The 15,860-nt window shown below is 46.3% G+C and overlaps 1 protein-coding gene across 3 annotated transcripts in view; it reads left to right on the top strand.

Annotated features, from left to right (window-relative positions):
- Window positions 1-5,485, top strand: part of IQGAP2 (IQ motif containing GTPase activating protein 2) — a 228,834-nt gene extending 223,349 nt beyond the window's left edge. For all 3 annotated transcript variants that reach the window (XM_029060686.1, XM_029060694.2, XM_039911329.1), the window contains 2 exons: window positions 774-882; window positions 4,499-5,485. In XM_029060686.1, coding sequence (XP_028916519.1) covers window positions 774-882; window positions 4,499-4,612 — 223 coding nt within the window. In that variant the 3' untranslated portion in view covers window positions 4,613-5,485. The remainder of the gene's footprint in view (window positions 1-773; window positions 883-4,498) is intronic.
- The last annotated feature ends 10,375 nt before the right edge of the window (window positions 5,486-15,860 follow it).

Below are 15,860 nucleotides of genomic sequence, written 5' to 3' on the forward strand. Positions count from 1 at the left end.
TACTGGGAGTTTTCAGCCCTAAATCCCTGCCAAAAAAGCCTCCCGAGCCAGTGTGGGACCCTGGTCAGCCTCTGCTGGGTTCTAAAGCCTTGCACATTTCTTATTACTCACTGCCCCCCGAAGTCCCTGCATCCTTCTTGCTGCCAACATTCTACGGTACAGGGGAGAGTAGAAATGGAACAAAGCCCTTGGTTGGTTACCCTCAGGTGTCTCCTCGCCCACACCGAGGCAACCGGTGGAACTGGAAGGGGCCACAGAGTACTGCCAGTCAATGCTGCACTCTGGGGAGGCGGGGAAAACTGACAGTATATGCATCTGTCCAGGAGCCCCCCACGAGATCTAGTCCAAAATTCCAACACCTCCTAGCTGGGGGCTAGTCCAGACTAGGGAGACACAAGCCCTCAAGGTCAGAAGGAGAAGTTAGGAAGATCTTGGGAAGCGGAAGAGAAGGACACGGCGATTGTAGGAGGAGGGGCAGGGCAAGGGAACCTTTCCAGCAAAGCATTAGATCCAGCCCTGTCAGCCCAAATCAGGTGTCGCCGCTCTCTTCGTGCCATTACCACGCCCTGGCTGGCCTGACTCGGCCCTGCCTGGTGGCCTTAGGTCCTATAAAAGACAATTTGGTCATAAAAGCTTGTGCCCTTGAGAAACCCCGCAGGCTCCTGAGAGGGTTTATTGGAAACGGTTCCCAGATGCTGGGGTACATAGGGCTGGGACCTACTGCCTAACACATTAACGGCTCTGCTTCTCTCTTCCCACCTCCCATGGCCCAGGTTCAAAAACGTGATGTTCGATATTACACCTGGTGAAGAAGTGGGGGACTTTGAAGTCAAAGCCAAATTCCTGGGTGTAGAGATGGAAAAGGTGCAGCTCAACTTCCAGGTAAGCTGGAAATTTAAGAGGGTGTGCGGCATGGAGCATGGCAGGGACCGGGGGAAGAATGCCCAGGGTGGGGGTGAAGGGGTCATGGGTTCCCCCCGCCGGACTCTGTCTGGTCCCTCCAGTGAACTGGAATGGCCACCGGGGCAGTCGTTTGGAGGCCTGTCACCTCTGCCCTGGGGGAGCGGGTGGGAGGGTGGCAGGGCGGGGGCCGCCTTGCTGGGCTGTCCCTGGAAGACCCTCATGCAGTCTTGGTTTAAAAAAAATTTGATTTTCTGCCTGCCAGAGTAAAAAAAAATTTGATTTTCTGCCTGCCAGAGTTTGTCCAAATTGCCAGTGCACAAACCATTTAGCAAGCCCTGTGCAAAGCATCGGGGCAGTTACAAAATAATCCAATTGGCCATATTCCCTGTCTTATTATTATTATTATGGTATTTGTTAAGAGCTTACTATGTGCCAGACACTGTACTAAGCGCTGGGGTGGATATAAATAAATAATAATAAATAATGATGGTATTTGTTAAGTGCTTACTATGTGCCAAGCACTGTTCTAAGCTCTGAAGCAAATTGGGTTGGACACGGTCCCTTTGCCACTTGGGGTTCACAGTCTTGATCCATATTTTACAAATGAGGTAACTGAGGCACAGAAGAGTGAAGTGGCTTGCCCAAGGTCACACAGCAGACAAGTGGCAGAGCTAGGATTAGAACCCATGACCTTTTGTCTCCCAGGCCCACGTTCTATCCACTACACCCACCTTTACCTCGCACCCATCTCCAGAAGCTGCCATTTGACTAGTGGAGGTGACTGTAAGAGATTGTCATAAGAGCATGGAAGTTTATAAATGCAGCCAAGTCTATTGTGCCTTTCCTTTTTGGCCAGACTGCATCTTTAAAAAAAAAAACCAAAAACCCATCGGGACAAATTCAGAAAAGGAAGGAGCAAGAAATAGGGTGGTAATGAGGAATCAAATGCACTCTCTGGACTGCAACCCTCATATTTAATTTAAGGATGGAAAATTTGTTGAATTAACTTACTTGCAAGAGCAATTACCATGTATAATTCATCTAATGTGAATATTTGAATAGCCTTAACTTTTTATGGGGTAAAGCTGTTGGTTTCCAGTGCAAGTTATCCATGAACTTCAGTGCGAGGCCAGCGGGGGACATTCAGTCCAAACCCTGAATGTCAGTTTCCACTTCCCCCTCCGCCCCCAAGCCATGTGGGTTTAACTCCTCTCCCCAGCATTCCACTGTCCCTGGCTCCCAGGCTAAGGCCCGGAAAGGAGGGAATTCAGTCCACCATTTCCTGAGCCACTGAGAGAAGGAAGGAGAATACATTCAGTTTGGAGAAGGCAGGACTCTCAGAAGTCTGTCCCTGGAAATGGAAGAGAACTCCTGGCCCGGGCACAGAGCAGGATGATGGCAGACAGCAAGAGGCAGGCAGTTAAGGTCACTTGTGTCGAACAGCAAGTTGCTGATGGGGAAGGGAAGAGAGGGATCAAAGAAAAGTCTAGAATTTTTCATTAGCTACGAACAGTGTCTTGGACAGCTACCCAAGGTCATAAGACTAAGAGAAGCTGTGTGACTTAGTAAATAGAGTAAAGGCCTAGGAGTCAGAAGGAACTGAGTTCTAATTCTGGCTCTGCCAGTTGTCTGGTGTGTGACCTTGGGTATGTCACTTAACATCTCTCTGCCTCAGCTCATCTGTAATATGGGGAATAAGACTGTGAGCCCTATGTGGGACATGGACTGTGTCCAACCTGATTGGCTCATCTACCCCAGTGCTTAGTACAGTGCCTGGCACATAGTGCTTAACACATACCAGTTTTTTTAAAAAAGAGAGCCTGGAAGGGCCTTATTGTTGGATACTGAAACCAAGGAGTCGGAAGACCTAGATTCTACCTACTGCGTGACCTTGGGCAACTCACAGTATCTTGGTGCCTCAGTTTTCTCAACTGTAAAATGGGGACTCAGTACTTGTTTCTTTCCCACTTAGATTATGAGCCCCATATGGGACAGGGACTGTGTCCAATCTGATTATCTTGTGTCTATCTCAGAACCTAATAGAGTGCTTGGCACATAGTTAGTGCTTAACACCATTGTTATTGTTATTGTTAAAGGCATAATATAATTGTAAGATGCTGAGGCTTGAGTTCTCCTGCCTGCTTTAGAAGGATATTTCTAAAAGTTGGTGGGTTAGTGCTGGAATGCTCGGACTGGGGAAGGAGCAGAATCTCTTGTAAACAGCACAAGTCTGGGAGTGAGAGGGTCTGGATCCTGGCCCCTGCGCTGCCACTGGTCTGCTGTGTTACCACTTGATTTCTCTATGCCTCAATTTCTTAGCCAGTAAAAGGGGCGGAATAAAACCTGTTCCCTAACTCCCTCACAAGGATGTGGTGAAGACAAAACTTTGGTAAGCAGTCTAGAGAAGCAGAATGGCTTACTGGATAGAGCCCGGGCCTGGAAGTCAGAAGGACCTGGGTTCTAATCGTGGCTCTGCCCCTTGTCTGCTGTGTAACCATGGGCAAGTCCTTCAGTTCTCTGAGCCTCAGTTCCCTCATCTGTAAAATGGGGATTAAGACTATGAGCCCCATGTGGGAGACTGTAAGCCCGTCAAATGACAGTGACTGTCTCTATCTGTTGCCGACTTGTTCATTCCAAGCTCTTAGTACAGTGCCCTGCACATAGTAAGCGCTCAATAAATACTATTGAATGAATGAATGACATGGACTATGTCCAACCTGATTAATTTGTATCTATCCCAGTGCTTAGTACAATGTTTGACACATAGTATGCACTTAATAATAATAATGATGCATTTGTTAAGTGCTGAGGAGGATACAAGGTGATCAGATTGTCCCACCAGGTGCTCACAGTCTTAATCCCCATTTTACAGATGAAGTAGCTGAGGCACAGAGGAGTTAAGTGACTTGCCCAAAGTCACACAGCAGATAAGAGGCGGAGCCGGGATTTGAACCCATGACCTCTGACTCCCAAGCCCGTGCTTTTTCCACTGAGCCAAGCTGTTTCTCAGTTATCATACTTGTTAAGTGCTTACTATGTGCCAAGCACTGTTCTAAGAACTGAGTTAGGTACAAGTTAATCAGGTTGGACACAGTCCCTGTCCCACATGGGGCTCACATGGTTATCCCCATTTTACAGATGAGGTAACTGAGGCCCAGTGAGGTGACTTGCCCAAAGTCACACAGCAGATACATGGCAGAGCTGGGATTAGAACCCAGGTCCTTCTGACTCCCAGGCCCAGGCTCTATCTACTAAGTCATGCTGCAAATACTTTAAAAAAAAAAAGTTAACTAAGATGTAAAGTGGAAACACTCTACAAGTTCAAGGTAATCGGAGACATCAGCCAGGAAAAGAAATACCTGTTTTTACGGAGAATCAAGTTGCAGGGGTGGTGGTGAGGAGAGGAGGGACATCTCCCTCAAGTGAAGTCCTTTCTGAAGAAGAAGACCCTGTGCTTTCAGGTTTCCACTGAAAGCACAGAGTGATTGATAAAGGAACCCAGTGCCCTTGCTGATGGACTGAGGGCTAAATCACTTTTCCTCCAACCCCTTTGAAAATCATCTCTGGGGTCTAATGGTTTCTCTCGCGACTGCAGGACCTCCTTCAGATGCAATATGAAGGCGTTGCTGTGATGAAGATGTTCGATAAGGCAAAAGTGAATGTGAATCTGCTCATCTTCCTGCTAAACAAGAAGTTCTACGGGAAATAGATGGTCGGGTGCCTGCTGCCTCTTCAGCAAAGGGACTGAGAGATGCATTTGTTAAGAACCTGTTTCCAAACACCATGGAAGCCACCATACCCAGACCAACCTGAAAGGCTCAATCCTTAAAAGACCAAAATTGCTCTCAGAGGAATGTACCCACGTGCCTTTGCCATCATTCGATACTGCAGTCGGGAGGCTAGGAGATAGATTCCTTTAATCACTTCCAGGATATACTTGGGGGTAGGTACTTTGATTCGAAATGATACCATTAAGCGACAGTCTCAACGACTCTGTGTCTTATTTTTAAGGTAAGCAGAAGAGAATAAATTTAGTCAAATAGCACAAATGTGTAAACCTATTTTCCTACGAGATTTTTTTAAAATGTCCCACTTGCATAATATAGTTAGCTCTTCATAGATTTTTTTCCCCTCCTCAAAAATTCTGTGTAAGAATTAAAGGCTAATTATTTGTAAGGGAGCATTTAGACAGATATTTAGGTCTGAAGTCCATCTCCTGGGAGATGTCCAATTGTAAAGTGAACTCTAGCAATTCAGAATGAAGTTTTTATAGGTAATTTTTAATTGTGGAAACACGATAACATTTAGTGTACAAAAATATATATTTTATGTGATTTATTCCTACTAAATAAATGCACTACTGCCTCACGGTGAGGAGAGGCTCCTCAGCCCTTTAGGGTCCCAGGAGTAATATGGACAGGGGGTCAGTAGTTTCTCAGTTGAGTTCTTTGAACACTTAATTGTGCCTCTCTCCAATGGCCCCTTCTTTTTGGTAATGCAATAAAATCAGTATCTAGATGTTTTTTAAATGTATTCTTTGGAGATTGTTCTATGTAAAATAAATGTGACTTAATTACACTAATTGGACTGCTAAGTCATTTTGATAACCTTCTTAACTTCTCCGTGCCTCAGTTCCCTCCTTTCTAAAATGGGGATTAAGACTGTGAGCCCCATGTAATAATAATAATAATAATGTTGGTATTTGTTAAGCGCTTACTATGTGCCGAGCACTGTTCTAAGCGCTGGGGTAAACACAGGGGAATCAGGTTGTCCCACGTGGGGCTCACAGTCTTAATCCCCATTTTACAGATGAGGGAACTGAGGCCCAGAGAAGTGAAGTGACTTGCCCACAGTCACACAGCTGACAAGTGGCAGAGCTGGGATTCGAACTCATGAGCCCTGACTCCAAAGCCCGTGCTCTTTCCACTGCGCCACGCTGCTTCTCATGGACTGGACATGGACTGTGTCCAACGACTCTGGATCTATGCCAGCACTTAGAACGGTGCCTGGCACATAGTAAGCACTTAACCGATACCTTTAAAAAAGAAGAAAAAAAAGAAAACCTTCTGGCCTCAGGAAAGATTAGGACTGACTTGAGTAAGGAGAAAAGGCTTTATCTGAAAATCATTAAAATGCAACTTGTTTCTAGCACCTTAGGTCTCAAGTGACAAACTAACCAAGTGCTGTATAAACTGTCATTGACCCAAAGGCTGCTTCAAAGAGACTGTCACCCAGCTCCTGTATGGAAGCCCAATCCATGTCTGTGAAGGAGCTGGGCTGGCTAAATAGCAGATGAGCCGATCGCTCCTGCCTCCGATCCAGATAACAGCAGTCAAACCTCTGGTCCTGGGAAGATCCTTCTTTCACATCACCAAATCCTTAGGCAGCCTGGGCAGCCAGCCAGCCCGCCCCCTTCCCTCATGCCACTTGGGGGAGGGGCAGGGAGAGGAGTGACTTGGAGCTTCTCACTTGGAATTTTATTTCCCCAAGGACTTGGGTGGAATATAGCAGTTTGCATTCCGTCTGGGTAGCTCCACAAGCCTCCCAATCCTGACTAAATCTAAGGTCAAAGCAAGACCCTCCTCCCTCAGTCTTGGGAACCATGGGGTGCCCTGTGCATCCACACTGCTACAGACTGGCACCAGCAACAATGCTGTTTATGCCATCCTGGTCCAACCCTAACTCTGTGTGGACAGCGGACCCCTAAGGGGGCTGCACAGGTGAGCTAGGGTGACACTGAAGACCATTATGTCTCTGCAGGGATCGAATGACTAATTCTGCTGGGTGCCTCTAGACGGGAAGCTTGTTGTGAACAGGAATTGTGTCTGTTTGTTATACTGTACTCTCCCAAGTGCTTAGTACAGTGTTGTGCACACAGTAAGTGCTCACATATGATTGAATGAATGCCAGCTCTCCACATCGTCACATCCCTTGGGAAAAAAACACTCACCTCCTCCAGGAAGCCTTCCTTGACTGACTCACAAGAGTCCAAGTCACATCTAGAGAAGCAGCATGGCATAGTGGAAAGAGCCTGGGCCTGGGAGTCAGAGGACCTGGGTTATAATTCTGGCTCCACCAAATGTCTGCTGTGTGACCTTAGGCAAGTTACTGCACTTCTCTGGGCCTCAGTTACCTCATCTGTAAAATGGGGAGGATACTGCTTGGCACATAGTAAGTGCTTACAAAGTACCATAATTATTATTCCTATTGCCTCAATTCCTCCATCTGTAAAATGTGGATTAAGACTGTGAGCCCCACTGTGGGACAGGGATTATGTCCAACCCAATTATCTTGTATCTACCCCAGTGCTTAGTACAATGCCTGGCATGGAGTAAGTGCTTAACAAATACCATTATTATTATTATTATTACTATCTGTTCTATCTTTCTTTTTCTTCCTGCTCCCTCTAAGAGTTTATGTCCTCTTAGTTTCCCCACTTACACTGTAAACCCTTCTATGGAAGGGCCCAAAAAATTACTTCTGATGTTCTTCCTGCATGTGTTTCCTGCTCTGCACATAGATGTACTACAAATTTCACTGATAGATTGCAAGTAGAAGGCTGCGAATCTCAGGACTTCTTTTTCCCTAGAATAGGATCATCTAGTAGAGGGTAGACTTCATCCACAAAACATACATTAGATTTATCTTTCTAAGAGGGCACAATCTCTACCCTCACCAACTCCAATTCACCACTATCTGATCCCAACCTTCTAACCGTCTCCTCACCCTTCCCCTCTCCCCAGAGAACTTTGGACCTTACCTCCTTGTGCAACCTCCATGCTCTGGACCTGTTCCATCGCAGCCCTGACGGACTGCATGCCCATCCACCCCCTCCCTTGATATAAAAATGCTTGCTCTCACATTTCGCCTGCGCTCCAAACTCAATTCCCTTTCCCACCTCTCCCTTCATTACTCAGAATTCCAACCTCAGCCTTGGGTAACCCTTATGGTCCATTTCCTCCATTCCTGCTTCCGTGCCGCTAAATGCTGCTGGTGGAAATCCAGGCCAGAAACAAGACATGGGCAAGGTGTCAGCAATGAGATAGATGAGATCAAGGTACAGTGAGAGGGTTGCCATTAGAGGAGCAAAGTGTGCGGGCTGGGCTGTAGAAGGAGAGTAGCTAGATGAAGTAGGAGAGAGCAAGGTGATTGAGTGCTTTATAGCCAATGGTGAAGAATTTTTGTTTGATCCAGAGGTGGATGGGCAACCACTGGAGTTTCTTGAGGAATGATGAATTGATTGCTTGCCCATTTGCCTGCTGTGTGACCTTGGGCAAGTCACTTCACTTCTCTGGGCCTCAGTTACCTCATCTGTAAAATGGGGATTAAGACCATAAACCCCATATATATGGGACATGGACCATGTCCATCCTGATTAGTTTGCTTCTACTTCAGTGCATAGTACAGTGTCTGGCACATAGTATGACACAGAGTAAGTGCTTAAATGCCTTTTAAAAAAACAAAAAACACAAGCTTACAGGTTCAAATCTTCAAATCTCCCCCATTCTAAGAAAGTCCTTTGTCAGTCTCTCAGCCCTCTCCAGCTACTGCCCCATCTTCCTGCTCCCATTCCTGGCCAAACTCCTGGCACAAACTCCCTTTATTCATCCCTGCTTCCTGCTACCAGCTCTCCTTGACCCACTCTAGTCAGACTTTCGACCCCTTCACTTCAAACAGACTGCACTCTAAGGTGAACAGTGACCTCCTGGTCAAATCCGATAAACAACACACTGTCCTAGTCCTGTTTGACCTCTCAGCTGCCTCTGACCCGCGGGTACTCCCTCAAAACAACCCCAGGCCTAGGTTTCACAGATGCAGTACTTTCCTTCTCCCTGGACCACTTCCATTCCCTGGCTCCTCTTGGGCCTCTCACCCCTTCACTGTTAATTTCCTACTCAGCTGTGTTCTGGGCCTCCTATTCTCATCCATTCACATGGCCTAATGGCTTCATCTATCACCTCTACACAAACGACCCACAAATCTATATCCCCAGCCCTGACCACCTACCCTGCAATCCCCCTCTTACCTCCTGGATGTCTGCCCCCAGACCTAAGGCTTCTGAACTACACATCTCGCCTCCTAAATTTACTTTTCCCCTTAACTTTTCTATCTCAGTCAATAATACTACCATCCCCCCCGCCCCACAACCTTGGTATCGTCCTTGATTCCTGGCTCTCCTTCAACATTCACATTCACTCTACTGCTAAATCTGCCAGTTTCTTCCTACCTACTCTCTCCCAGATTCACCCCTTCCTCTACATTCAAACAGTTATCACTGGTAAAGTTGTGGTCAGAGTGTATCACTGCTCTCCCTGCCGCACCCTCTCCAATTAATTAACAGTACTTCTTGAACACCTACTAGAGTGGGGAAATAAGAGATTAATCAGGGAAGGCCTTCTGAAGGAGGTGTGATTTTAAACAGGCTTTTGAAGATGAAGGGAACACATTTACCAACTCTGTTGCACAGTACTCTCCCATGCTTGTTGTGGGCAGAGAATGTGCCTGTTCACTGTTATATTGTACTCTCCCAAGCACTTGATGCCATGTCCACACACAGTAAGCGCTCCATAAATACGACTGACTGACTGCTTAGTACAGTGCTCTGCACACGGCTGATTGAATACATTGCACCTGCTCCTCCCAGACTTATTGAAGGCATATCTCCTCCAAGAGACCTTTCCTAAATCCTCCTTTCCTCTTCTCCTGCTCCCTTCTGCATTGGCCTGACTTGCTCTCTTTATTCATCCTTTCTCCCAGGCCCACAGCACTTATGTCTATATCTGTAATTTATTTCTTTATTTCTATTAATGTCTGTCTCCCCACTTCTAGACTGTAAGCTCACTGTGGGCAGGCAATGTGTCTGTTGTTATAATGTAGTCTCCCAAGCACTTAGTACAGTGTTCTGCACATTGTGAGCACTCAATAAATACGACTGAATGAAGATAGTGAAGAGAAGGAGTTCCAGGTTGGAGGAAAGGCATGAACGGGGCTTGACAGCGAAAGAGACATGAAGCAACCCCAGTAGGCCTTCGGCATTCTCCCACCGCCAGACAGCCAGCAACATTGCCTCCCCAGCTCTCCCGGACACCAACAAGGAGACTCCATCCCATCCTGCCCTCTACTCTCCCGGCAGGAAAAAGAAAAACACCCACAGGACAAGGCCTTCACAAAACTCCAGGAATACTGGTGACTGCAGAGATGTCCTGAACTCTGAGCCCTTGGAACCTGAAATTCTGCTCCTCTAGCCACAATACTTGACTGATTTTTGTGTATGTATTTTGTGTATCTGTCTTGTGTTTTAATGCTTCATCATCCCTGATGTGTCTGTCTCCAGCCCCTTCTCCCCACTTTTACTCTTAGATCGCGAGCCCGCTGAGGGACAGGAACCATGTCTGATTCGCACCTTGTACTTTCTCCCAGCACTTGGTAGAGTGTTCTGCAACAGTAAGTGCTCAATAAAAACCACTGCTATTACTACATGAACAAGGCTCAGAGAGTAGGTTGACATGAGAAGAACAAGGCATGCAAGCTCTAAACTGTAAGCTCTTCTTTTAAGTGTAAACTCCTTGTGGGAAGGGACTATGTCTACTCTCTCCGTTATATTGTACTCTCCAAGCTGCTTAGTACAGTGCTCTGCTCCCATTAAATGCTCCAAAAAATTAATAATAATAATGGTATTTGTTAAGCACTTACTATGTGTCAAGCACTGTTCTAAGCATTGGAGTTTTATTTAGTGCTTTAATTACCAAAGCACCTTACTTATTTTAATTTAGCCCTCAATCACAATGCAAGGTGGGGTTCAGGTATTATTATACCCATTTTACAGATGGGGAAACTGAGGTATGAGGCGCTTAAGTGAATTGCCCAAGGCCACACAACAGTCAAGTGGCAGAGCCAGGACTAGAACTGGGGACCTCCAACTTCCAGGGTCACTGCTCTTCCACTAAACCACACTGCCTTAGGGAATCTGCCTGTTATATTGTTATATTGTACTCTCCCACATGCTTAGTACAGTGCTCTGCACACAGTAAGCGCTCAATAAATACAATTGACTGACTGATTGCTTCCCTATACCAGTAATTGATTGACCGGGGTGCAGTGGGAGAAGAGCTAAGTGCAGTGGGAGAAGAGCTAAGAAGCATTGTGATAAGGATGAGAAGCAATGTCGCTTAATGGATACAGCATGGACCTAGGAGTCAGAAGGATCTGGGCTCTAATTCCAGCTCCACTATTTGTCTGCTGTGTGACCTTGGGCAAGTCACTTCACTGTCCTTCAATTCCCTCATAATAATAATTGTGGTATTTAAGTGCTTACTTTGTTCCAGGCATTGTACTATGCGCTGAGGTGGATACAAGCAAATCAGGTTGGACACAGTCCCTGTCCCACGTGGGACTGATAGGGACTGTGTCCAACTTGATTAGCCTGCATCTACCCCAGGACTTAGTACAGTGTGTGACACATAGTAAGTGCTTAACAAATACCATTAAAAAAAAGGAGGAGGGAAAGAACTGACTGAGTGCCTTACTGCCAATGGTCAGAAGTTTCTGCTTGATGCAGAAAGCAACATGCTGCCTTTGGAGGATTTTGAGAAGTGGGGAGAAAGGTGCAGCACAATGCTTTAGGTAAATGATCTGGACAGCTGAGTGAAGTGTAGACTAGAGAGGGGAGAAACTGAAAGAAGGGAGGACTGATGCAGTAATTCAATCAGGACATGATAACTGTCTGGATCAGTGAGCATCAGGGCAGTTTGGATGGAGAGGAAGAGGCAAATTCTGGAGGTGTTGTGAAGAAAAAACCGACAGAACTTTGTGACTGTCAGAATTTATGGACTGAAAAAGAGACAGAGGAATTGAAGGACAATGCTAAGGTGGCTGGCTTGAGAGTCAGGAAGGTTGCTATCCAGCTCATCTTCCTGAAGCATCACTTGGCCCACATCTCTCCAATCCATAAAAACTCCACTCCCTCCCTGGGTCCCTCCACCTCAAGCAAAAATTCCTCAAAGTGGGCTCCACCACTCACTTTGCCTTACATACCTGCTCTCTTCACCTGCTCCTCCCCAACTTGCTCTCTTCATTCCTCCCAAGTTAACTTTGTAATTATACCTTTCTCTCAACTCTCCCTCCTCCATCCCCTTTCCCAGTTTTTTCCTCCAACTTGGAACTTCCTCCCTCCCCAGATCTGACGCAATATACACAGCTCTGCACATGTTCAAAATCCTAACAGCCTACCTCCAGCAGGAGGCCTTCCTAATTCCCAGAGTCCAAAGTCATATAAACCCATCAGCCAACCGCAGCATTTATATATACGCTTATACCTACCCTCAACACGTAAGTATCTATGTTCATTCCTTTACTCATTCATTCAATAGGATTAAGCATTTATTGTTTGCATAACAGCTTACTGAGCACTTGGGGAAGTACAACACAATAGAGTTTGCTGGCTGCCACTTGTCTGGGGTGGGACCTTGGGTAAGTCACTTCACTTCTCTGTGCCTCGGTTACCTCATCTGTAACTGAAGTAACTGGGGATCCCATATGGGATGTGGAATATGTCCAACCTGATTAGCTTGTACCTACCCCAGCAGTTAGTACAGCACCTGGCACACAGTAAGTGTTTAATAAATGCCATTAAACAAGAATGATTCCTGCCCGTACAGAGTTTATAATCTGGAGGGGGAGAAAGGCATTAAAATAAGCTACAGATAGGGGAAATGGCAGAATCAGTCAGTCAATCATATTTACTGAGTGCTTACTGTGTGCAGAGCACTGTACTGAGGGTTTGGGAGAGTAAACTATGACAACATAACAGACAAGTTCCCTGCCCACAACGAGCTTACAGTACAGAGGGATAGTGCTGGCTAGATCACTGAGGCGAGGGTGATCTGAAAAATAATGGGAAAAGGGAGGTGGGGAACAAAATGAGAAGGGATTTTATCTTTTACTTTGAGTGTGCACACATTCACCTTCCTCTGTACTCATTCTGCCACAAGAATTGGCCACCCCTATTCTCCCCACAGTTCTCTCCAATCAATGGTATCTATTGAGTGCTTACTCTTTGCAGAACACTGTACTAAACACTTGGGAGAGTACAATAGGGTAAGTAGACACAACCCCTCCTCTTAATGAGCTTACAATCTAGTGGGGGAGACAGATATTAAAATAAATTGCAAGTAGGGGAGGCAACTGAGAATAAGGATATGTACAGAAGAACTGTGTTGGAGGTTGGCAGGGGAGGGAGGGAGAAAGTACCTAAGTGCTTTGTAAGAATAATAATTATGGCATTTGTTAAGCCTTTACTATGTGCCAAGCACTGTTCTAAGCACTGGGGTAGATACAAGGTCATCGGGTTGTCCCACATGGGGCTCACAATCTTAATCCCCATTTTACAGATGAGGTAACTGAGGCACAGAGAAGTTAAGTGACTTGCCCAAGTCACACAGCTGACAAGCAGCGGAGCCGGGATTAGAACCCACGACCTCTGACTCCCAAGCCCGTGTTCTTTCCGCTAAACCACACTGCTTCTCAGCGTGGAAGAACAGACCCAAGGACATAGGTGATGCAATAGGGAGAATATGGAGGGAAGATGTGAGATCAGTCAGGGAAGACTTCCTGGAGGAAATGTGGTTTTAGTAGGGATTTGCTATGGGAAGAGGGGTGGTCTGTCAGATACAAAAAGAGCGAGTTTCAGGCAAGAGGGAGGTTATGAGCAAGGGGTCGACGGCAAGAGAGACGAGAATGAGGTGCATTGAGTAGGTTAGAGGGAAATATGAGGGCTGGGTTGTAGTTGAAGCAGTTGCCTGCTTCTTGCTCTCCAATGCTATTTTCGCTCCATTCCTCCCTCTGCATCCCCCTCTTGCTCTTTCTTGGCTGTCTATATCATTGGTCTCAACCACCCACTCCAATTACTGCTTGCCATCATCTACCCAGGGCCCACCTCCAATTTTCCAAACCATTTTGATGCCTCTCTCACATTCCCTCTCTCCTTATCCACCACTTTACTGATCCAGTGTTCACGTGGACCTTCTTGATGGCCTCGCAGCCACACACTTCCCCTCTCTCTTTTCAGTGCTGCCTACCTCCTCCACCCCACCTCACCCCCACAACAACTTGAAAACACACTTGATCTCATCATCTCTAATCACTGCACAATCTCAAACCTCACCAACTCTCAAATCCCACTCTAACCACAACTGAAATCCACTCTCCAACCACAACCTCCTCACCTGTCTTCTCTCCCATATACCCCATCCTCATAAAACTGTCCTGTCCCAACACTGAGACCTCTGATCTCCTGACACCCCACGCCCCCCCAAACTCAGGTTATTGTGCCCCATCTGGTCTCCCTATTTGACCTACCCTCTTTCGATGCATAAATTCTCAAAATCCACAAATCCTTCAAAACTCTCCCTTCACCCCACAGCTCCTTCCAGTTGTCACCCCATCTCCCTCCTACCATTCCTCGTCAAACTCAGTGAGCGGGTTTACTACGCCCCACTCTCTCAAGTTCCACTCCTCCAATTCTCTCCTCGACCTCCTCTAATCTGGCTTCCGTCCCCTTCACTCCACAAAAACCACCCTCTCAAGGTCACAAGTGATCTTCTTGCCGAATCCAAAGGCCTCTACTCCATCCTAATCCTCCTCAACCTCTCAACCTTCGACACTGTCGACCATCCTCTTCTGGAAACATTATCCAACCACAGCCTCCCTGACACGTTCCTCTCCTGTTTCTCCTCTTATCTCTCTGGAGACTCATTCTCAGTCTCTTTCCCGGGCTCCTCCTCTGCCTCCAACACCCTAACTGTGGATGTCCTTCAAGGTTCAGTTCTGGGTCCACTTCTATTCTCCATCTACACCCACTCCCTTGGAGAACTCATTCACTCCCACGGTTTCAACTATCTACCTCTTATATATACCTCATATCTACCTCTTCAGCCCTGATGATGTCTCTCCCTCTCCACAGTCTCACATTTCCTCCTGCCTTCAAGATATCTCTACTTGGATGTCTTGCCATCACCTCAAACTTAACATGTCCAAGACAGAACTCTTTATCTTGTCACTCAAACCTGTCCTCCCTCTGACTTCCTTGTCACTGTATACAGTAACACCATCCTTCCCGCCTCACAATCCCATAACCTTGATGCCTCTCTCTCACAAGCCACTTATTCAATCCATCACTAATTCCTGTCAGTTTACCTTCACAACATCGCTAAAATCTGCCCTTTCCTCTCCATCCAAACTACTACTATATTGATCCAAACACTTATTTTATCCTGCCTTGATTACTGCATCAGCCGCCTTGCTGACTTTCTTGCCATTTGTCTCTCTCCTCATTCCAGTCAGTACTTCACTCTGCTGCCCAGATCATTTTTCTAAATAATGTTCAGTCCACGTTTCCCCATTCCTCAAAAACCTCCAGTGGTTTTTCACCTCTGCATCAAACAGAAACTCCTCACCATTGGCTTAAATCACTCACTATTCTCCTACTACAACCCAGCCCACACACTTTGTTCCTCTAATGCTAACCTCACTATACCTCGATCTCATCTATCTTGTCACTGACTTCTCACCCATGTCCTGCTTCTGGCTTGGAATGCCCTCCCTCTTCATATCCCACAGACAGTTACTCTCCCCTCTTTCAAAGCCTTATTGAAGGCACATCTCCTCCAAGAGGTCTTCCCTAAGCCCTCTTATCCTTTTTTTCAAATTCCCTTTGCATGACCCTGACTTTCTCCCTTTATTCATCCCCCCCTCGCAGCCCCACGGCACTTATGTACATATCTGTAATTTATTTATATTAATGTCTGCCTCCCCCTCTAGACTGTAAACTCGTTGTCGGCAGAGAAAGTGTCTGTTACATTTTTATATTGCACTCACCCAAGCACTAAATATAGTTTCCTGCACACAGTGCTCAATAAATACAACTGACTGATTAAATTGTTATACTCCCAAGCATTTAG

The sequence above is a fragment of the Ornithorhynchus anatinus genome, chromosome 1 (assembly GCF_004115215.2).
Source record: "Ornithorhynchus anatinus isolate Pmale09 chromosome 1, mOrnAna1.pri.v4, whole genome shotgun sequence".
NCBI classification, from domain to species: Eukaryota; Metazoa; Chordata; class Mammalia; order Monotremata; family Ornithorhynchidae; genus Ornithorhynchus; species Ornithorhynchus anatinus.